The 25,586-nt window shown below is 38.6% G+C and overlaps 1 protein-coding gene across 1 annotated transcript in view; it reads left to right on the forward strand.

Moving 5' to 3' along the window:
• LOC136874458 (uncharacterized) overlaps positions 1-25,586 on the forward strand; it is a 296,911-nt gene that overhangs the window by 86,858 nt on the left and 184,467 nt on the right. The window contains exons 9-10 of the mRNA XM_067148087.2: positions 2,656-2,910; positions 18,405-18,621. Of these exons, the coding sequence (XP_067004188.2) occupies positions 2,656-2,910; positions 18,405-18,621 (472 nt within the window). The remainder of the gene's footprint in view (positions 1-2,655; positions 2,911-18,404; positions 18,622-25,586) is intronic.

Below are 25,586 nucleotides of genomic sequence, written 5' to 3' on the forward strand. Positions count from 1 at the left end.
CCATAAGAGATTGGTAGATGATTAACAATGTAAATCCCTCCAAACTAAGAATAAGGAACAAAGCATGAGTGTAATCAGTGATCTCCTTAGCTGTTCATAATGTACCTGTTCCCAGTAACTTCAACTAGCAATTGCATGAAAACTATGAGCCTTTTCTGCTGTAGCATAGAGAGCCAAAAACTGCTCAGTGTTTAATATGTGGTGGAATAAAAATATGACAATCGGCAGAAAGTAGACATCCCTCATTTTTTCCTGGGGTCTTCAAAACTTGATTAGAAACATATTATGATACATATACAAGTAGTTTTTAAACATTTATATTTAAACAGTTTATCTTATTTCTTCTTTTCATTCTCATATTTTGTATTTGGTATCCAATCTCTGAAGTAAGCGGTTTTGCACTATATTGTTTTGGTTTGTGGCACACTGTTTCACACTGTAGAATACTGAAGCACATCTCACCTGCTTTAGAAAAACTTAGAAAAATTTCAAGCAATAAGAAGCAGTCCAAATAGATAATGAACCCAAAGGGATTTTATATCAACCACTGTAACACTTAAGAAATACACTCATGTCCATAAATAAATCTGGCAGGTTGCTGAGCATACACAGCAAACCCAACAATACATGGTCTGACAGGAGATGTTAGTGATTTAATGTTGCACTAACATATCGATCTTCAAGATATTAAAGGTCATGGAAAAATATGGGGCATGGCAATAACATGTGCACTAAAAGGTGCCCCAGCAGCAATGTGACTCTTGACACAGTGATACTGATATAGATATACATGGACAGTGGGTAGCACAGAACGCATGTGGTGTTTCTCCGTCGGTGGCATATAGAACATCAATACAGGGTGTGATAACCTCGCATGGCAATATAGGATGCACAACAGCTCACCATTCTGCAGATCAGGCTATCCAGAATGGCTTACGGTAACACATACCATTGCTGGACAAGCGCCTTTTGGAGGTCAACAATGGTCCATGGTAGCAGTATTACAGCTGCAGTCCTTCGGCGTAAAGCGTTCCATGAATGTTCAATCGGATTGAAGTCCAGGGAGCGAGGTGGCCACTCTAGACGCACGATGTCCTCATATTGCAGGTACTCATCCACCAGGTGGACTTTTTCATCCATCAGACAGAACTCAGGTCCAAATGCACCACGAAAAAGTCACCCATACTGTTGCAAGATGTCATCCCTGTAGACTGCACCTGTCACAGTACCCCTAGGAAATACATGCAGAGGCGTATGTGCTCCTAATATGATGCCTCCCCAGATGAGAACACTAGCACCACCATATCAGGCCCTTTTCATAATATTGGCAGGGATATAATATGTCCCAGGTATGTGCCAGGAGCAGACAGTGAGAATCACTCTCCAGGGTAAACCACAACTAATCCATAAACATGTCACTACCCCACTGTTCCTGGGTTCAATCATAGTTAGCAAGACACTACATTCTATGAGCAATGCAGTGCCTTTGTATGAGGAAAATAAATCTGGAAGGTTGCTGAGCATACACAGCAAATCCAAAGATACACAGTCTGACAGGAGATGTTAGTGATTTAACGTTGCACTAACATATCGGAAATGTTTTTTGGCAGTGTAAGGATGGGAAAGGGTTAGGATTGGGAAGGTAGTGGCCGTACCTGGTGTGAAATTGGGAAACCATGGAAAACCATCTTCAGGACTGCTGACAGTGGGATTTGAACCCAACACCTCCTGAATGCAAGCTCACAACTAAACGACCCTAATTGCATGGCGAGCTTGCTCAGTGACAGGAAATGTATGATCCGGAGGGTGTTGTGAGTTCTCTCCAAGTTAACATAAGCAGTCCTTGTTGACTCCAACCACATTACATGCCCAAACCACCTCAATCTGGACATTCTGACCCGATCCAACAATGATGTCCCAATCCCAGCTTCCTTTCTAACCATGTCATTCCTTAATTTGTCCAGTTTTGTTCTTTGATTTGTGGACCTAAGGAACTTCATCTCAGATGCCTGCAAAGTCATCATATCAGGGAAAATTCAAGAAATTACTCTTGTTCTTCTAGTAAGAAGTTGCTAACTAGCCTGTTAATGTGCATACTCCTACAAAGCAAAGCAAAGTCAAAAAGCAAAGTCACTTCCGTACAGGCCATGAAGGCCCTTGGAGGAGTCGAAGGTAAAGGCTTCCACCATTGTTAACCTCAGCACATGATGGGGTAGAGTGGTTAGCTCTACGTCCAGCCGCCTTTGCCCCCAGGAATTAACCTAGTACTCATTTTTGGTGTAGGCTGAGTGAACCTCAGGGCCATATGCACCTCCGGAAGTGGAAATCTCTTTTCTTAAATTTTACGACTTCCTGACGGGGATTTGAACCCACATCCTTCTGGGCGGACCGAGCACGCCTTTACCACCTCGGCCAGGCAGCCCCTGTATACACCTACACTCTAGTAAATGACTTACAATTTTCAGTTCATCTTTGAGTGATTGCAATAATAATGAACATATTTTTAATGTGAAATAATAAGCAACTTGTTTCTTTGATTTTGGTGAAGTGAATATAAATTCTTTCAAAATCAGACAAAATAGAGAGATGAATCATTATAGCTTGTACTGTATATTAGAGGTCCTTGAAATCACAAATTGATTCACTCTCTTTCAGACTCTTTTGGACAGATCGCCTAGACCAAAGACCATATTGAGTGCATCTGCTATGGTGCATAGTTACTGCCAGAGAAACACTGCCTGTGATAGTGAGACTGTGAAGGATATTATCATCAAGATGGAACGGCTTCTTGGAGAGGATTGCCGCCCCAAGGACAACAACCATATGCAGCTTATAATTGTGGCTCTTAAAGGAATTGGCAATGCAGGAGTGATTGTCAAATCTCAAGAAACTCTTAAGAAATGCTATGAGGTATGTGCATTAAAATATCATCCTAATTTGTTTATTTGACTTTTGCGAGTTAACTCCTGTGATAAAATCTGAACATTATAATTGGGATAAGAGGTACTAAATAATAATTTCCATGGCCTTTTTTCTATACTCAAAAGAGTATGGAAAATGACACATATTAACTTCAAAAGTAACATTCAAAAGTAACATTGAAAAGTAACAATGATTCATTGGTAATTCAGTAAATATATTTAAGTAATATGTGTATATGGAATTTTCAAGCATTTTCAACATCTTCCATTTATAGATTTACAATTTGCTATGGTTTAAATCTGAAATAACATAAGAACATGTATAATGATCATATTCCATAACAGCTAAGCATTCAGAACAGTTACAGTTCTCACCAATACTATCAAAAGATTAGATTGGTACCATACCTTATTAAGTTCTGGAAACAAGCAGTGAAAAACTGGAAGTGATTGTATGTTTGCAATTTGTTTAAGTTATTCCTTTATCATTTATTGTAATCTAGTGCTGAGATGACAACATCCTAGTACAGATGGCCAAAAGAAATGTAAATACTTGTTTTGGTGAAAATGTCTATGTTTACTGGGATAAGAGGTGCTGAAGAATCATTTCCAGTATTTTATTTCATATTATAACTTAATTGCCTTCTTTCTACACTCAAAAGAGTACAGAAAATGACATTTTATCATACTGTAATTACTTTCTACACTCTTTCGTAAGAAATCATCTCTGATTGGTTGAATACTGTTTCACAGTAATATAATCATGTGTGATAGTACATATATCACACCCCCGAATTATATGTAGAAGGTAGAGATATTATTGTCAGTATTCGATTTATTATTATTATTATTATTATTATTATTATTATTATTATTATTATTATTATTATTATTATTATTATTATCGGTATTTCATTTGTATGTTTTGTCATTTATATTTATAAGCTGGAAGATATCCACATATGTAGGTATGAGTAATTTGTTTTGCACGAGTGGGAAAACATTGCTTTAATAACTCTGGTAATTTGAATGAGTCATCTGGCTACCCCAGTGTTTGTTGATGTACTTGTGTCAGGAAATTCCATTAGTCATGTATATATCCCAGCCTGATGAGATGAGCTTGTTGTTGTACCAGGGAAATTTGATGATTCATGTAAAACTCCCGAGTGTTTGTTTATAACTTGGGAGAAAGAAGAGGTTTACTCATGATTGGCTAGCAAGCACCAATAGAGACCTATCGTCTGAGAGGAGGGGGATGTTGATGTCTATAAAGGTTGATGATACGGCGGCAACCAGAGAGATTATGAAAAAAACATTGTAAGGGTGATTGTAGAGGTGATTGTAAAGGAACGAGAAGGAAGATAACTACAACTACAACTACAACTGACGCACTGTACGGGAAGGAAGTGGTGCTGATACACGGTACTGGAGTGACACGGCTGCAATGGACTGGACTTCAAACGTTCGTGGAGCGTAGTCTTGTTACGTTTGTGGAAAGTGGCTGATTGTGGAGAGTGCTTGCGCATTAAGTATTGTAGCACTTGTGGCGGCCTAGCATTATATGTTGGTGAAGCTATCTCAGACTTTCCATAAATTTATATGTTGAGGATCGACAGACGTGTGTATATATCTTTACAACAAGTGTTAAAATATGTGAACACAGTAGTACAAGGTACAGTATCTGTGTGACGTTATAACTGCCGATTATGAGAATCGGTAAATCGAATTGATATAGAGACAGTGAAGGGTGTTTATCTTCATACATGTACATTGTTCATTGGACCATCTACAAATGGTAGCTTAGTTCTCGCTTTCGTTTTCCCACGATTTTCATTATTGTTGTTGTTGTAAATATGGAGTCTTCCAGCAATATTTTATGTGTGTATTATATGTATAATGTTGTATGTTGATGAGGTGCTCATGCACGGAATTTGTTAAGAATATAGTTAGCTATTTTAGAATCAGTGTTATTGATAAACCTAGGTGCAGTTCCTACCTAATTAGTCGTTTTCAGGAGGTTAGGTAAGGCCTGCAGCAGATGTACCAGTACGCAGCATTATGTACACGCCCTGGGATATAAAGTCTATCTTGCTCTTATCTAAATTCGAGGGATCCATTCTGGTGAACTCTGGCGCCCATACTATGGACATTTCGGTTAATTATGCTTATTAATTTTATTAAGTTTTTGAGTAATTTTATTTATATATTTTTATTCATGATTTTATTTATTAGTAGTCATCAAAAGTAGTTACACATGGATAGTCAGGAAGATTATGAAGCAGGGAACACTTGTTGAATTGTTTCACCACCTGAATGAAGCACTGTGGTTTCGTACCCATCTACAGCAAAAATAGCGTCTCTGAATTTCCTGTTCAAGTAATCTACCGCCATCACCACATTGACTAATGTTAATTCATTTCCGACAGACACCGGTAAATACTATGCATATTACAGAATTACAATATTATAAAATTGGATGTTCCCACCTAATCAATACTGTCCATAGTTTTTTTTTTTGTGTGTGGCTATTTCTAGCCGAGTGCAGCCCTTGTAAGGCAGACCCTCCGATGAGGGTGGGCGGCATCTGCCATGTGTAGGTAACTGCGTGTTATTGTAGTGGAGGATAGTGTTATGTGTGGTGTGTGAGTTGCAGGGATGTTGAGGACAGCACAAACACCCAGCCCCCAGGGCCATTGGAATTAACCAATGAAGGTTAAAATCCTCGACCCGGCCGGGAATCGAACCCGGGACCCTCTGAACCGAAGGCCAGTACGCTGACCATTCAGCCAACGAGTCGGACACTGTCCATAGTGTTGAATATATTTAAAATGTATATACAGGCTGTCCCACCCAACTCTATGACTCCAAATATCTCCAAAATGAAACAAAATATGAAAATTCCAACTGGCCAGGAATGTACCCATGTCAGGGGCTCACACAATGAAAAGGCACGCACAATCCACAAAGGCAAACAAACAACACCTCCAACACCAAGTTGCGCTTTTTTTAAATGGAACATGTACATTTATTCTAGCAAAATGACAACTAGAGCTACAACTAGTGATAACACACTTGGTTCCACTTTTCTAAACACATTTACTAGTGGCCTATAGCTCTCAGAAACTTCATTGTTGTGCAGTACATCTGAAATGGACCCCACAAATCACCAGTAGCGTCTTGTCCGATTAAACCGTGTCACTTCAACAGATGTTCGAAGTGCCCTCCGTTTGCATCAATACACTTTTGGAATCTGGTAACAAGAGAGTGTTGCACGGATTGCAGTGTTTCTACAGATATTGCCACACACGCCGCAGTAATACGATGTTGCATATCCTCTACTGTCGTTGGCGGTTCTTGATGCACTCTATCTTTCACTGTGTCCCAGAGAAAGAAGTCTAATGGCGTCAAGTCTGGGGACTGAGGTGGCCATTGCACAGGACCTCCCTGTCCTATCCACCTATTTGAAAACGTTGCATCCATAATGTCTCTGGAAACTCGTGCAGAATATGTGGGACATTCATCATGCTGGAACTACATTGATAGATGCATTTTCTATCCCACATCCTCCATGACGAGGGGTAGAGTGTGTTGCAGAAATGATGAATATCGCTGTCTGTTTAATGTTCTCTGATAAAAATAGGGACCTAAAATACGGTTACCAATGATACCGCACCAAACATTGACACTCCACTGTCGTTGATGAGCAACTTGGCGAATCCAGTGAGGATTTTGCTCGGACCAGTAGTGCATGTTCCGCAGATTCACATGACCATGATTTGTAAATGAAGCTTCATCCGTAAACAACGTATTACGTAGGAATGCTGGATTACCTTGCAACTGCTGAAGTGCAAAACGACAGAATACAATGCGGGATTCAAAGTCCGTCCCGTACAGTTCCTGGTGCAGTGAGATATGGAACGGATGAAACCTATGCCTTTGCAAAATTCTGCTCACACTACTGCGGCTTATTCCAGAACCTCCTGCAATCTGTCGGACACTCACCTGAGGATTGTGTGCTACAGCAGCCAGAACAGCAATTTCATTTCCAGTGCCCGTCGCTGTCTTTGTACGTTGTCGCTTTGTGGGAGCCCAGCTTCCTGTTTCCCCGAGTTTCGTGCAGATGTTGGCAATGGTACGAGGAGAAGGACACCGTCGATCTGAGTAGCGTTCAGTGTACAATGCCACAGCTGCAGTTGCATTTCTGCGACATTCGCTGTAAATTAAAATAATATCCAGGTATTCTTCGTTACTGAAGGCTAGCATATCGACTAGATGACGGCAATTGTTACATGCCACACGAAAACACGGTTTAATGTGTCAATATGGAAAGCAATATCCGAAACGTACATGAATTACGGTACAGTATGACAGCAGACCAGATCAGGAGACACTAGTACACAGAAGCTAGAATGTGCCGAGCTGATATCGGTTTGTTTACAGCAGGCTACAGGCCAGTGCAAGCAACCCCTGCTCTGAGCACAGAAGTACATGCGTTGCATTACGTCAGAAACTGTGGTGCCATTGTCATCCTCTAACAGCCATTTATTTCAGAATGTATGAGGTTTAGAAATGTGAAACCAACTGTGTTATCACTAATTGCAGCTCTAGTTTTCATTTTGCTAGAACAAGCATACATGTCCCATTTAAAAAAAATGCAACTTGGCGTTGGAAGTGCTACTTGTTCACCTTTATGAATTGTGCTCACCTTCTCATTGTGTGAGCCCCTGACATGGGTATGTTCCTGGCCAATTGGAATTTTCATATTTTGTTTCATTTCGGAGATACTTGGGGTCGCAGAGTTGGGTGGGACACCCTGTATATGCAAGAATAGTTGTGATCTATGGATAATCCTCAGTTGCTATGTCACATCATTAACAATTAAAAAAGCACATTCACTGTTGTTAAAAGTCACTCTTCTCAGAGCACAGTGCAAGTATGCAGTGCACTACCAACAAGGACGCTGGGAATCAGCCCACAAGGACACAAGGGAACATCATACAATCCATTAACTTCACAAAATAAACAAGATTAAATTCCACAATTCAAATCCACATTTTCCGTAGTCAACTGACCACCAAATCTGAGATGTTCCCTCCTAGTCTAACTATTAAAGAGCAATAACAACTAGTCAGAGCCTCCGTGGCTGAGGTGGCAGCGCGTCGGCCTCTCACCGCTGAGTTCTGTGGTTCAAATCTTGGTCACTCCACGTGAGATTTGTGCTGGACAAAGTGGAGGCGGGACATGTTTATCTCCGGGTACTCTGGTTTTCCTTGTTATCTTTCACCTCCAGCAACACCCTCCACTATCATTTCATTTCATTTCATCTGTCAGGCACTAATCATTGCCCCAGAGGAGTGTGATAGGCTTCGACAGCTTGCACAATTCCTATCCTCGCCACAGGATGGGGGCTTCATTCATTCTATCCCTGACCCAGTCACTGACTGGAAAACAGGTTGTAGGTTTTCATTTTTCAACAACTAGCCAGTAGGCTGCTACTTCAGCACTAAGCTTAAAGCAGCATAATTGTACTCCACATGTTTAACTGGTGCAAGCATTTTGATGCCCCATTCTATCAAGACACTGATGTAGAATATCAACAGAAATTAATTACAAATATGTCATTAGATTTTAAGACTATGAACTTATGATAAAACTTAGAAAAGAGTGACTTTTAATGCAGTGTAATTGTACTCCACTTGTTTGACTGGTGCAAGCAACCTTTTGATGCCCCATTTATCAAGACTTTGATGTAGCATATCAATAGAAATGAATTATGAATTGTGAATTTGTCATTACATTTTAAGACTGTAAATTTATTATAGAACTTTGAGAAGAGTGTCTTTTAACAACAGTGAATGTGCTATTTTAATTGTTAGTGATATGATATAGCAAGTGAGGTTGATCCATGGATTGAAACTAGTCTTCCACATATATATACATTTTAAATATAAATAAATATACTCAACACTATATACAGTATTGATTAGGTGGGAACATCCAATTTTATAATTGTAAACCGTAAGCTATCAATATGGAAAATTAAACTAATGTCACATGTTACATTTAGGTATATCATACATTTCATATTACCTTCATTATAATCCAGGACCAGATAAACAAGTTTATGACTCTGGTAGCTTAGTGAACTGTTCAAATAACATTAATTTTGATGTTTTATCACCATATAACTCTATGTACAGACCTCTTAAATCTTTTTTAGCAACATACAACACAGCAAAACATGTCACTGCATTACATTCAAACATGGATGATTTGCATGATAACATGTCAAAATTATTTATAATTAACCTCTTCACTGCTGCAATTGAATATACTCGAGCTGCATGAAATGGTTCGCCAGTGCTGTGATCAAGTTTACTTGAGCAGGACTTTGTGCTACCAGTGCTGCGAACGAATATACTCGATATACTCGATCAGCCTTAATATGCTTCTGCCATCTAGTAGCCACACTTTAAACCAATTTGTTTACATTATTTTCTCATGCAGTTAAGCAGGAAAACTTTTTTGTCACACACTTGTAAACACCGTGTTTGAATTATGACTGCCGCGTACGAACGTGAGATGTGTCCGGAGGAAATCTTACACTTTTAGAGGAGATTGAGTCTGATGTGAATTTCAATAATGGTGGTAAGGACATTGAGGATATTAGTGAAGTGATAGGGGGGAATAGTGATGTTGATAGTGGTGATGATTTACTGCCAGAGAGAGGAAGAACTGATATTGACCTAGGCCTGCTCACATGGTCGAAGGACGAGTTTGCACCAAAGACGCTTACATTTTACCACCCAACTTAGCTATGTCAAATAATAATTTGACCCCTGAATGCCCTCAAATTGATTATTTTGAGGTATTTGTGAATGAAGAGGTGTTGGCAAAGGTAGTGGCTGAAACAAACGGATCTTATAAACAGATAGTTGATGACAGTTCATGACAAGTTCTGTTCTACTTTTATCAATATTAGGTGTTTAATTTAATCTTTCTGCTGTTAATCATGCATATGGCTTGGTATTGTGCATACATATAGTTTAGTAGACACAGCCCTTAATGAAAATGATAATTGCTAAGCGTCGTCCTACGGGATGAAATTTTTGTACCTCATGTGGAATCGCACCCTGGATCCCAAACATGAACTGTCTACAACACTATATGAACAAACTGGCAATTTAAAATATTGCCTCCAAATATTGTTCTGTAGTTAGTGCTTGTATGTTATGTTCAAATTTGTGATAATCTATGTTGAGGTTGTTGGCTGAAATAATCCAGCACTGGGGTCGCACTAACTTGTCCAAGAATTCAGCAGTGAAAAGGGTTATATATTTAATTAATAAAAAGTAAATTCACCATAGTATGAAATAAAATATTGCACACAGCAGCCACTAAAGTTTGCATTACTCATTTTAAATTCCACCTGAGCCTGCAAACATCTCACTCGTAATATAAAAGATCACTTTCCATGGCAGTTGCATAAAAAACTATTACCCACTTCAGGAGTAAGGAATCAGAAGAATCTCGTATTCTTGAGTAGTTTGAAAGAACTCACCTTGGAAGATGTAAAAATGCTTCTTCTGAACTTATATGTGATGATTTTTTCCCACATGAATTAGGAAAGATGATGGAAAGCAGTTTTGTACATCAATCAAAACAAATGTTGCTTCTGGAGTCAACTATGTGCATGTACTCTGTAAGCCAACCATCACTGGGCTACTCAGCTTCGATGGTCAGTATCTTAAATATGGACAATGTGACTTCTGATCTTCTTGTAGTAACTTGAATTGAACTGCAATCTCTCTCTTTTTTTTTTTTCTTAGTCCAGTCTATGCCCTTTCTTGTTTATACCTTTGAATTGTAGATGTCTTGCATTAAAACCTACTGATGGTAAAGAAATTGTTTTTAGTGTAGGTTTTTGCTTCTGTATGAGATTTACTCAACATTATCTAGTATAGGAAATGGAAAAAAATGAGCAAATGAAAAATCAGGTCATATATAGTGTACCCACCCCCTACCCGTATGGGTCTCTGGAGTTAGATCATCAGAGTTGCCTACTGGGCATCAAATATAAAAATAACTTAGCAGCATAAAGGTCAGGGGAAGATGGATGTCATATAATTGAATGAGAGCAAAATATGTCTTTTAACACTTTAGCGTCGACGTGTATATTTGCTTTTTTTCGTGGTAAACTGCAGAAATGCAATATACATTTTTCAGGTTGATGATATTCAAAGACATAATTTATGTTCAAAGTTACTATTTTTGTGTCCCCCCATTGGGGTGACATATGGTTATTAGGTTGACTATGCAACAGAGAAAGCGCACGTCACCCCTTTTTACCTTTGTTGTTGTGGAACACTGTGCTCTGTGTTGTGAGCTGTTGGTTTACACGCCTTTCAACGAGTTCCTTATAATTTACAGTTTTGTGGCAAGAATTTAATTCATGTTATGTGTTTCTGTGTTGAGTAAGCCATGATTACCGATAGAGAGATAGAAGAACAACTTGAAAAGGGTTCGAGTGTTGAATCAAGTGATGTTGACATTTAAAATTTGCAATGTGATGCCACCTTTTCCAAGTTGGAATTCGACAGTAGTTTGTGTAATGAGGACACTAGCAAAGATTCCGGTGCTGCATTGGGTGATGATTCAACCAAATCACCAGCCAATGACAATTACTGGGGAACATTCGCAGCTTTGCAGAAATATTTTTTTATTCACACATAGCCCCCGGTTTACAATGTCATCTGAGTGCTAAATCTCAACCAGTATGTAAGAATAAAGCAATAATAGACTCCAATCCATAGACTCCATTAATAATTGAATTCTGATGGTTGCATATGTCAAATATCAGAGAAATTCCACTGTCTGTTGTGCAATGAACAGCATGCTGAGAAAGGAATGGGCACTGCGCTGCACTTTATGAACACCTTATGTGAACAAGCAATGCAATACAACAGCGAATGGTAGCGCTAGTTTCATGTGACAGCCTAAAGTTGAGAGGCCTGGACACACTACCGTGTCACCCCATAAGGGGTGACATACTATATTTTGTATGAGCATCCGTCACCCCACATGGGGTGTTAAGTTTAAATCAAAGGGGTTTATTGAATCCTGATGATGATGAAGAATGATACACATATACAAGCGAATACAAGAGTCGATTTTACATTGTTGTGGATTATTGAAAATATATGTTTGTGGGATAAGACCATATTTTATCGAACTATGTCATGATTTCACGTGTACGGAATACTGGGCGTTAATCACTGAAGCTATTCCCAAATTATACTGGGCAAACAACATTATAATACTCAAATGTAAACATATCTGAGTACTACCTAGTTTAACACAAATTAATTTCCCACTGGAATAACTTTACATAATATAATACAAATAACACAGGCTTCAGAGGTCTTAGATTCGGAACGAACCCCCACCCGTATACACAAATTTGCCGCACCAATGGGGAATACCACTGTCAACGCTGAATGACCGAACAATACAATACACAATAATCACACATGAGAAACACAAAATTTATAAAAACAATACATCTGACAAGGAAACATCGGCAATGGTTAAGTCGCCGATAGCGATGAAACTTAGAAAACACATTGAGGTACACGTAAAAATTATGTCAGCATCAATTTTGGGTGCCAACATTCATTAGGGCGTTAACTATGGGGAATAAAAGTTGTGACATTTCAAGTTCCGCGCGAACAGCGATGAATACCTGCTTGCCAGTGCTTAGCCAGCACACTGTCTGCTTTGTGCCGCTCCTCTGCACCTCCTCCCCTACACACCTCCGCCCCTCCTTCTGGTTTGCCACCGCACGTTTCCCTTCTCACCGCACCTGCCCATCTGCCTAGCTGTCGAAGAGAACCGGTGCTACACTTTGCCTACTCTATCAGCCTTCCTCATATCTCTCCTTTGTAATTTCCACATTGTATTAGTTAGTTTACTTTTTCTGAAATGTTTATGAAAACATTTGCACCGGGTGAGTTGGCTGTGCGGTTAGAGGCGCGCGGCTGTGAGCTTGCATCCAGGAGATAGTGGGTTCTAATCCCACTGTCGGCAGCCCTGAAGATGGTTTTACATTTCCACACCAGGTAAATACTGGGGTTGTACCTTAATTAAGGCCACGGCCGCTTCCTTCCAACTCCTAGGCCTTTCCCATCCCATCGTCGCCGTAAGACCTATCTGTGTCAGTGCGATGTAAAGCAATTAGCAAAAAAAAAGAATGGTGCCTGTTAGTAATTATGTTTTGTTTTGGTTTTCTTTTCACTATTTTTCAATGTTTCGAATAGACCAAAGATTGTTTTTGTTAACTATCAGTTATTGACGGGCAGTTTGCCCGATGTAATGTATATGGAGTCATTTATTGTGTTGCCTTGTAACTGTTTGTTGTTGTACCAGTTCTTACAATAGCCATTTAACATTTTGCATATGTAACTGCCATTATACCCAGAAGACTGCAGTGTGATACTTTAATATCGGTACTTGTTGAATACATAGACCTTCGTCAGCTATAAAGCAAAAGTACCGGTAAAGTAAGACTACAGGTCTGCCTGTAATTACTGTATATCTACTGCATATATGAATGCATATCTTTTTTATTTTTCAAGGCTTTTCTTATTACATCAAACTTTACTACATTCCATGTCATACAAATATCAAAGTTGCCTATGCATTAAATTGATTTATATTCGACAACCATTGCTGCAATTGAAATGTGTTGTGTCTGTCACTGCAAAACATAAATAAATTGTTCAGTACAAGCACAAGTAAAAACATTCTTCCTATAGGCCTATTCCTTATAGCAGAGTATGCTATACAGAAAATACAAGTAGTTTCAAACTCAGAGTTTATAATTGTTGTTGTTGTTGTCCGCAATGTTGTTTCGTTATCACACAACTGATAGCGTACACAAAATGGGTGGGAGGAAGGTGACATAGGAAGATCTGGACCTGTAACCAGGTTTTGATATCCCGAGGTACCGAATCTCATTACATTCATTGAGATCTTCTACCCGGGCATGTAATTTCTTTAAATATAAAGGTATTTAACGTTGTTTATAGGTGGGAGATTTATTTAGTGGTGAGTGATTTAATTTAATTAATTCCATATGTATGTCCACTCTAAAGGACACTACCGACAGCTTTAAGGCATTTTAGACGTAAATAATAATTTAAGCGTAGGTAGGACGCAGTACCCCATCCCACGTTTGAACATGTCCGGTGGTACTTAATTCGGAGTTGTACCCACGAATGTGACAACTCACCGGAATTATCAGAAATGAAAATAAGAACATTTGAATAAAATATGGGTAACTTATATTAGTTTAGGTTATTTATTATCATTATGTGTGAAAAGAAACATTATTTAAAGGATTTCAATAATACGAAAAGGTGCCTTTGCTGGCAGGACCTAGTGTTTACAGTACACTATGTCTTCTGGTATGGGCTAGAGTAATCATGTTACTTTCATTGATCTGTCTCAGCTTTATCCTTGGTTTTGAAAAAATGAAAGTGACTGAGGTATGAGTGATGCTAGTAATGCCATTCCTTCTGCAGCCAGTCCCTGCTATGAATGGTGTGAAAATGTTGCTCATAGGGTCGGTTGGTGCATGCATTTCAGTGGGCTTGGCAGACCGATATGTAACAGCAACTTCTGGCTTGGTGAGGAAAGCAACGGGAAACTACCTCACTCCTCATTTCCCTAGTACGCCTCTTCAGTGATGCCTAGGCCATCTATGACAGCTGATGGTGGAGCTGTTGAGGATCCAACCAGCCTTCGGGCTGAGGACTAAACATACACACATAGTACGAAAAGAAGCAAAGTATAGAGCCGGTCCCATTCAACAGCTAAGCAGCTGGCAAGCATGGAGAGAACGGAAACGTGCAGTGGTGCAGAGGTGTGTCTCCAGGCACGCAGTGTGCCGGCTTAGCAATGGCCAGCAGGTATTCATCGCTGATCGCACGGAACTTGAAATGTCGCTTTTAGGCCCTTAGTTAATGCCCTGATGAATATCGGCACCCAAAATTGAAGCTGACATCTTTTTTACATGTACCTCAATGTGTTTTCCAAGTTTCATCGCGATCAGCGACTTAACCATTGCCCATGTTCCCTTGTGAGACACAAGTCATCTGTCCCAACATTGTGAGATTGGTGTACACAAGCCCAGAACCAAACCAGGGTCCACGATGTCTCCAGGTATCCTGCAAGCCCTACTAATCATTTAATTTCCAAGAAATTAATAGATAAGAGAAACCAGGTCACATCTGTCCAACGTCTATCTAATCAGCTGAGGAGGTAAGACAAAAATCTTCCCTTCAAGAACACACAATGATTTATAGACTCACGGCATGTGTTCCAAGACACACAAAAAATATACTAGGAGGTTGGCTTGTCATTACAAGCTCCCTCGTCCACCCTCTCAGCTGGAGGGGCATGACAGATGAGACAGGCTGCTGCTGTCAAGCGAGGACAGTATAATCCGTTTTAAAATAATACATCACATCAAATAGCAACATAAAATAACTTCTTCATTACAGTGAAGTAATTCCTAATTCATAAGCATCCATGTGTATACAAACACGATCTAACATCAATATCTCACACCGTGAGTCCTGACTTCGGATCATCTTAAACTTCGTCGTCTGACGCAAGTGTCAGCACGCATATTCCTTATCTACCCACACAATCTTACACATAGCTGGTTTGATAGTAATCAAGCAAACACAGATGTCTGGATATCAAAACACCAGCTTCTACTTTTATTATTATTATTATTATTATTATTATTATTATTATTATTATTATTATTATTATTATTATTATTATTATTATTATTATTATCATGGATCCTTTATAATGGGCCTACTCTTTACTTGATGTGCCTACGTGGCTTCATAATCATTAATCCATCGCTTAATATTTACATCATAACAAACACACACGATAATCACAATGACAAGCATAATGATAATTTCACATGATTCAAAACATAATGAGCCCTACAGTTATCAAAACACATTAAATGAACACAATAAAATGAAAAATAGTCCTTATCTAAATCTCTCATTGGAGGTCAAAGTTTGGTTCTGTAGGCAATTTCTCACAGTTGCATTTCTTCTTGCACACAACCTAATCTACACTAATACTACTCAGCATGCATAATAAGTATGCCGGTTAAATACCAGCTTCCCCTACATCATCTATCTCAAAAACTAATAAAACTACTCATTATAAAAACCAATTATAGTAAAACGTAAAATCCAAAACCAAATAAAAAGAAGAACACATTTCCCCACAAATAAATTTATCCATATTTACATGTTAAGTCACTCAGACTTGTTATAAATGAAAAACTCTGGGCCATGCTTTGGCACATTTACATTTAAATAACTAAATTCCCTTTCAGTTAATAGCTACTGTTTTATAAAGAATTATCCGTACCCCTATGTCATGCATAAAAGAATGGTATTACTCAGCCTTATTATCCCTGGATAACACCTTGGTCAGTTCGGGTGGCCCATCCTGGGTTTAGTGCTGGCTCATGTCTATGTTGATTACTGCTGATTCCATCTGCTGACTGTGGCGGTTAATATCCATCATTCTTGGTACTGGAAATCTTCAGTTATCTAGGCACAGATACACACAGTTAACGCTTTCCAATCGTCTGTGTCACCATGTACAAACTGACCTGGTCTATGATTACAAAGTCCCTGAATCAAAGACAACTAATACAGGGCATTATGACACGACCCGCACACAGTATTCACTACTCAACCCTGTATCCTAGACCATAGCAGTCCTTGTATTATTACATGTCCCCTTTGTTATCTCAGGTGATTGTTGTAATAATAATTCTTTTTTAAATTACAAGTTGAATTTTACGTTCTTGAAGTTAAAGTTTAATCACACACTTATTTTTTTTTCTCACATATTAATCCACCTCATATTTCACTTGAATTAAGCTGTTTTATCAATTTTCTGTTTTTAACAGCACGCAACATAAAGAAACACAGAGCATGATTTGGACAAAGGTCCGTCCCTCGCGAGAAGAAAAACCGAAGTGCCTGGGGTGACGCTTCTGCATCCTTATAATAACTATGAGACTTTCCCCTCTCAAAATTCATATACAGCCTGTTCTCGATGTATCAAAGGCTTAATAGTGCAGCAATCAGGTGACCAGTAATCCTGTGATATAAATAAGACATACCCATGCAAAATCCGATCGTGTAGTTCCTGGTAATCAATAAATATCTTTCTCCAACTTCCCCTTCGCTCATAGGATTCCCCTTGTCAAGTGAATGTCAAGAGATAAACCAAATGGCCCCAGTAACTTTCTGTTGTTACATAACCAGCTATTCCTTCTTTTAGCAGAGACTTATTACTAAAAAGGACATCACACAGTCTAAATAAACTACAAAATCATGTCCAGGTCTTTTGATTCCTACTGTGGTGCCGTATTATTAATTTTGATAATGGTTTCATTGTAGAGGATGAAGTTGGTCATGCTGATTTAAAGATGGCTCCCATATTTTGGTGCGAAAAATGTACCTCTTCCACTCAGCAACAACCTGAGGTGGAGATGACTTCTCCTTACATTCAGCTTCAGGATTTTCCTGGCTCAACCACACCTGTGGTGTCCCAAGCTATGAGTTCCTGTGAACTCGCTGCCAGACAAAGAAATGCACGTCCCCATAATTACCAGCCCTCTGTTCATGTCCCTGTTGGGTACAATAGACAGATAGGAATATGTAATAGGACTAACACACTGACAGGACAACAGAAGAGGGAGCAATAAAAGGAGGAGACGAGTACAAACATTAAATAATAATAGTAACAATAATAAGAAGAAGAATAATTGCTTATGGCCTCCATAGAGGCTTGGTGCAGGTCTTTATCGAGTCGACAGCCTGTAGGTGAGTTGTGTGTCAGTGAGAATGGGGCCCTACCTAAGATGAATTCCATTGAATGAAGACGGCACAAACAGCCAGTCTCAAGCCAGAGGAATTAACCAATTAAGGTTAAAATCCCTGACCCGGCCAGGAATTGAACCTGGGATTCCTTGGACCAAAGGCCAGCATGCTAACCATTTAGTCGTAGAGCTGGACATGAAGACATAAAAGGACCAGGACAATTGAATAGATGAACTCTCTCTTCACAGTTCTATTTCTTCTTCATCCATTTCTTCTTAGCCCCCCCCGATGAGCTTGTTTCTGATAGCCAGCTTCACATTGAGACGGGCTTCAACACTCATTGAGCAGGTGGGGGCATCTTGACAGAACTTCAGTACTGATCTGAAAGAGTATCTCCTCTTTCTGTTGCAATCTCTTCCGATGTTGACCTGTCATGTTGATCATATTACATGTTCCTATACATGCATTTATCTTTCTGTATATACTTTGTCGAGTTTTCTCTTTTAGACAATGCTGTTTTAATTGGAGATGATAAATGTATTTTCAGATGGATAATCCAATGGAGATCCGGCTTGCTGCCATTGATGCTTATCGTCGCCTTCCTTGTGATGTTGCATCACGTACTGATTTACTCAACACATATATAAACATGCGTGGCGACACTGAAATCCGCATTGCAGCTTACCTTGGAGCCATGCAATGTCCTTCAACCCAGACTTTCCGTAATATCAAGGATGTACTCTACAAGGAAGAAGTAAATCAAGGTGAGATAGTCCTATTGAAAACGTAGTTACTCAAGTCCATGCATGAAATCTGTGAAGTATGGTTGTGCAGGTTACTCAGGAGAGGGAAAATCCAGAGAGTATATAATCCTTTTATTTTCTCCCAGCTAGTCTCAAGAACGACGCAGACAAGTTAAGATCTCTCTGAGGGTCCCACATATCACTTTCTGCATAATGCAGATTTGCACAGCACATACCAAAAATCTGGTCTTTGGCTACCATTATTTAAATGTATTAGTATGCAGTTTTCCTTTTCAGTATGAAACATGTTTTATTTTTTCTCCTATGGGCTTGGTGTAATAATTTGATAAAAGCATTGTTAAACAATACTAAAACAATAGTTAACATTAACTCTCTAAGTGCCAGGTGTTTTTTCTCTGGATGCTAAATTATTTACTGAGGTATTGCACATACATTTAGAACAGTTGAATCAGACGTGGGGTACACCATTTTACTCAGAAAACCACATTTTATTCATTTATGTAAGTACTATACAATTAACTTACATATCTGGTGAGTATCAGACCGTCAAAATTTTGAAAAAAAAAACTACATTTTTGTTTTTCAGATTTTCATGTTAACCACAAATAAAAAGACTACTCGTTTTTCAAAACACGCAAAATTTATTTTAAGTTTCAAAAATGTAAATATGTAGGCAAGTCAATAAGTACCTGCAATTTTGCTCTAACTGTCTTTAGGTTGGCTCTATGGCATTCTGTGCTCACCAGCCGCTAGATGGCACCATTGTCTATGTCTGTGGTAGGTTTCAGCATTATCAGATAAGTACAGCTTGCACTGTTGGAACGTAAAGATGGCTGTGCCACGGTCTGTTTGCACCAAGGAAGAACAGTGTTCCATAATCCGCTTTTTTTGTGGTCTGAGTGTATTCCGAGAGCGGAAATTCGTAGAAGACTTTCAGCACAATATGCGGACAATGTTTACCAGTGGATTGAACAGTTCAAAAGAGGTCGCTCGAGCGTGAAGGATGGGGAAAGATCCGGTCGTCCATCTGCAGCTGTAACTGATGCCAATATTGAACAAGTGCGTGATATGTTCCTGAATAACAGACGAGTGACTGTTGATGACATGGCAAACGATATGCACATTAGCCATGGTTTTGCTGTTCTTCTTTGGTGCAAACAGCGAGCAGCGCAGCCATCTTTACGTCGCAACAGCGCAAGTTGTATTGATCTGATAACTCTGAAATCTACCACAGGTGTAGACAACGGTGCTATCTAGCAGCTGATGAGCACACAATACCATATAGCCAAACTAAGGACAATTAGAGCAAAATTGCAGATACTTATTGACTTGCCTTCGTACAAGGAGAAAATCAAAGAGAATTAAGCAATTCCGAGTTACACAGTTCCGTCAGCCACCGAGCACTACTCAGAGTCATCTTTGGAGAGTTTCCTTTTCCTACCAGGCCTCATAGGTCTCCAGAAATACTGTAATTTATGGTAATGAAAGGTTAAAATTGAGGATTCGATTGAGATTGGGAAAGTCACCTACCCAAATTAGAAATGCCCCACTGCTGGGCTTGATAATACAGAGACATGCTTCATTTATCATTTGGAAGGATACATTCTAAAATATTATACTTAATTTATTCATTGTAAACTCTGTACCAAGTTTATTCCCAAATGATACAATTCTTATGGAAATGAAAAGATAACAGCTCCAGCAGGAACATTTGGTTTTTAACTTGGCCATCCCTAAGTGTTTTCAAAACATTTGACAGCAATTTAGACTGCAGGGGGAAGTTGGAAATAACAGATGACTTTCTACCTGCCTTGTCCTTGAATGAATCATTTCCAGTAAATGAGGAATGGATTATGAAAACTCGAACTTTTGCCTTCTGCATCTCACTCTCCACTTTGTCTGATCTGCAGCATCAGTGGGGCAGACACCAATGTCTTCTCGCAAGCAGTCCATCCAACTCTTCCTCAGCCAGACTGGGGGGTGCCCATCTTGCAAATGCTTTCAGCTATTGTGATCACTGAACAATACCAGCATAATCTTGCTTCCTTCATCTTGTCAGAAAATGGGGTGATCATGAAGGTGTTCCACACGGTTTCATTTCTGATATGGTCAAGTCGCAATACCATACTCCGTGCACGATTTCAGTATAAGCAGCTCCATTGCAAGAAGTACCTGCTCATGTCTCTTCATTGCTGGCCAGCATTCAGAACCACAGAGTGTCACTGGACAGATTTTCATGCATTAGATCTTCAACTTGAGGCAAGAGGAATGTTCCAATTCCAGAAGACTCTAATGACTTGGTGCCAATTCAACCAAACAGCCATGACATCTGCTCAAGCATTCAGGAGAGTATTATCATTGGATATTATGCAAGAGCCAAGGTAATGAAAGTCAGAGGTCTTGACAATCGGGGCACCATCAGCTACAATAACACCATCCATTTGTTGGCCACCATCCAAGTAGGCTGAACAGCTGTTTGAAGGCATCAAGCCTGATTTTCCATTGATGGACCAGTATCTCAAACCTGTCTTGGGTCTCACTAGCCAGCATATTGTCATCAGCATAGAGCAGACTCCATGGATGAGGTGCTTGCAGGCCTGCCAACACTATGTCCATGCAATAAATGAATTCAGATGTTGAGTGGCTCAGAGATGCGAGCAGCTCAATAAATGGATCTAGTGGTGCCGTTGTAAAAAAAAAAAAAATAAACCTGGCAGTCATAAGCTTCTGGTACATTATGAGAGCAAGGAGAGTACCAAATTAGCTGATGCAGGACCCAGTTGAACAATTTTTCAAATCTAAGAAGGCTATATTGACTGTCTTTCTTTTCTCTCCGAGCTTCTCTGTCAGCAGCTGTGTGGCTTGCATCAATCTGTTGTACTATAGCCCTTCATAAAGCCACACTGGTTTGATGAAGTGTTAACAATGTTGAGCAGATGAGTTTCAAGGACGTGCTCAAATATCTGCTGTAGTTGCCTTCAAACTGCTGTTCAGTCTACTTAGATGGTGGGGAACAAGTGGATGGTATTATTGTAGTTCTAGATGTAGCTAGAAGATGTATGAGCTGTTGTTCTGTTAAATCATTGAAATCATCTCTTTTGTTACACTTTCTTGAAAAGGCTTATCTATTCCAAATATTAAAGATACAAAATTCTGCATCTAATACACCTGCCATATTAAATTCTTCCAAGCTAACAAACAGGATTTAACTGCTTGAAGCTGGGCAGTTAAGCTATATATATATTTATCTCGATCTTCTAGCTTTCCTTCTTTTCTCAATAATTTACTTCAAATTATTTTCTTCTCAGACATTCACTTCAAACCAAATTAAGCAATAGATCACTACATCTGACGAAAAGGAATATCTATTCAAAATTACGAATGTTCCCCTACAAGCTACATAAAAGTCATTAAATTACCCATATTACATTAAACAAACAAAAATTATAATTTTTTTTTAACCAATTCCTTTTATTTTTCCTCCATTGGCCTTGATCCTATTGGTAGCAAAGATTCAATGATGAGCTCACTGCTTTTGAGTGTACAGAAATTCTGTTTAATTGTAAAAGCAACTACTGTTCAGGAGAGACCACTTTCTCATATACAGGTAGAAATGGAAACACTTCTTTATTCTATTTTGGCCATCTATGAAACACGTAAAATAACTTCATTTTTCCTCCTTCCTTGACTTTTGGTCTCTCCTGTATTTATTCATCTTTTCACTGTGTTCTTTTCTTCTTTCATCCATCCAGATAGCTGCATGCTTTCTGTCTTTTTCCTGAAAATCCTCAAACTTTCTAATCCTATTGCAAAATGTAGACCTGTGCTTTTGTAAACTTCATTCTGCTAAATTCTTTTTCACTTTGATGAACCAACTTAGGGCCTATTTGTGTTTTATTTTCGTCAAGATGGTCAAATGGTATTTTAGTCAGCCTTTCCAGATTCATTCAGACCGAGTTACCATAAAGAGAAATTTCATCTTTTCCTGATGGCTTCTGATATTTTTTCAGCTTGGCTATATATTTCTTTATTACTCCTTCTCATCCAAGTACTCCCAACTTTTAATGGTCCAAATACCTTCCTTCATACTTCCCTTTTTCTCTAATTCTTCAGTTTATCCTTTTTAATTTCAAATTAAGCATTCTGCTGCATAAAGGAATTCCAGTTTTATGACTGTGTTGTAGTGCTGGATTTTTATTTTAACAGAACATGATTTTTATCTTTTATTATGGAGATATTATTGATAGAGTTTTTTGGTGTTTAACCCTTTCCCGCCCACATTTTCATTCCACGTATCCCCAGATTTCAACCTATTATTCAGGAAATATTCAAGCATAGCACATTGTTTCAGAAAAAGTTAAATATAATAAAAACTGTTGACCACAACGTATTCAAATTTTCAATATTTCTGGAAGTGGAATATATACTATATATCAGCTTCTATTTCCCCTGAACAAGTGTCTTCACATTCCATATCTATGTTACCGGAATGTGCCTGTTTGAATGCTGCATTGATATATATGCAAGTGGCTATCTAACTGATTAGTTTGTCTCCTCCTAACATATGTAAAAAATAATATATTTCTCATAATACTCTTTCAAAATATGGACAGGTTCAACATCATCCTTATAATCATTCGGAGTAACGAAACAAAATGTTTGTGTTACCTTAAATACCACGGCATTGCCATCAGATCCGAATTCTCGATATCTGTTTTCACTTATATCACTGTCTGTTAGGTCATCAGCCCACAGGCTGGTTTGATCCTCAAATAGCACTACCAAAGTATATGCAGTTACAGGGAAACAGCAAAAAGCAATGGCAAACTACCTCACTCCTCATCTTGCCTAGCATGCCTCGTTTGGGCTCTGCCATTGGTTTATATATCACTGTTATCACTAAAATTATCTTTGTTGATACATTATTCACTCACTAAAAATTCACTTCCACCCCTACTCAATGATTCTGTGTCACTTTCTTCACCTATATTCAGCTCAGTTGGATATTTGATCCTGCTATGTTTACGAACGAAACAGCAGAACCGTGCTCGCAGAAGTTCAAGACCATTTCCTAGGCAACATCAAGACAGATTATCACTATTCCTTCATTTCCTAAGCCTTGTATATCATTCTGCATGTTCGTAAATGTCTTATAAACAGCTCGATGTTGAAGGAAAAAACTATTGCATAGATCGCAGAAGTGTGAAGATAATGCAGCCAGGCGCTTTCGGACGCTAAGAACCGGAAGGCAAAGTGAAAAGTGGGCGCTTCTGAGAGCTAAGGGTGGGAAAGGGTGAATACAGTTGGCACTTTTTCTTCCATTAAGCACATTCAACCAAGTTTTAAAAAGTGCTAATCACATTGAGTGGGTAGAGGTGTCAGTCCTGTGAACATTTTAAGATTACTGTAAAAACTATACTATAATGTAATGACTATTACTTTCATTATTTTTTCAGTCTTTTCCTCACACAAAAATGATACATACTCAATGCTACATAATCATGAAAAGAAAATACCAGGACTAGTTTCCATGGATCATGAAGTTCATAGTTCATTTTCAATAGGACTACATATAAATGCAAAATGTCACTCACACATCACAATATCTTAGGAATCACCAAAAAGATAAGACTGAAATTTGGTACTGGGGTTCTTCTTACATCATAAGTAGGGACTGGATTTTTTGAAAATGCATATGCACTTATGCAAATGCATATTTTGTGGGTTTATTGGATTTATTGCATATTCTAAACAGAACAGAACATTTCAGCATATACATTCAAAATTAAGTGTAATTTAAAACATCTTGAACAAAATTGGTTTTGTCTTCTTGTTGGACATCTCTTGTAATCAAATTTCTGAGTAACAGGTAATGAGATAACAGTATTTTATGCAAGCATGCTGCCTGGTTATTTCAAGAAAGGAAAGGAGTGGGACTTTCTTTCACCATCTTGGCAGCCAGTAGCCTGGGGTTTGTTTTGTTAGGAATTTTTTCAGTTAATGTTTTTCTTTATCCTTAGTCTGCATATCATTTACTCAAAATGCCTAAAGAGAAGAGCAGCAGAAAGTATTTATTAAATCAGTGGGTGTCAAGTAAGTATGCTCGAAGGAAGAGAAATGTAAAAAGAAATTTCAACTTGAACAATATGCAAAAATGACTGCTCATACTATCGCAAAGAAGGAAAAGAAGAACAACACACTACAACTATTTCTTACAATCTAAAATGAAAGCTTCTACTTAATACATTTTCAGCAGTTCTTTGTAATGCTTTAGTATGCAGCAATATTCCATTGAATAAATTAAACAATCCAGTTCGACAATCATTCCTGAAGAAATATTGTGTAAACCAAAATATCCCAGATAAGTCAACACTTGAAAAATGTTACCTTGCTCCTCTGTATGAATCTACTATGGACTCAATCCATTCTGAAACTGGAGGACACTGTATCTGGATATTGGTGGATTTGGTGGATGAAAGAACCAATCAATGTGGCCAGTAAATAGTGAATTTCGTAGTTGGTAAACTACATCCAGATGAACCTGGCAAACCTCATCTTCTTGGATGCAAAGTGCTGGAGAAAACTTACAACAGTACAACAGCAAGATTTGTAAATGATTCTCTGTAACTACTGTGTCCAACTGAAATTGAAAATAATGTTGTTGCAAGGTGCTTGTAATGGTCACAGTTCTTTGTAATGCTTTAGTATGCAGCAACATTCTGTGGAATTAATTAAACAACCCAGTTCTACAATCATTCCTGAAGAAATATTGTGTAAACCAAAATATCCCAGATGAGTCAACTCTTAGAAAAAAGTTATCTACCTCCTCTGTATAAATCTACCATGGACTTCTTATATGTTGAAGGTAGCAAAAGCCCTACAAGTATTTTATCGCAACCTTATACACATTACCTACTTAGCACATGGATTGCATCATACTGCAGAAGAAATATGCACACAATTTC

The sequence above is a fragment of the Anabrus simplex genome, chromosome 5 (assembly GCF_040414725.1).
Source record: "Anabrus simplex isolate iqAnaSimp1 chromosome 5, ASM4041472v1, whole genome shotgun sequence".
NCBI classification, from domain to species: domain Eukaryota; kingdom Metazoa; phylum Arthropoda; class Insecta; order Orthoptera; family Tettigoniidae; genus Anabrus; species Anabrus simplex.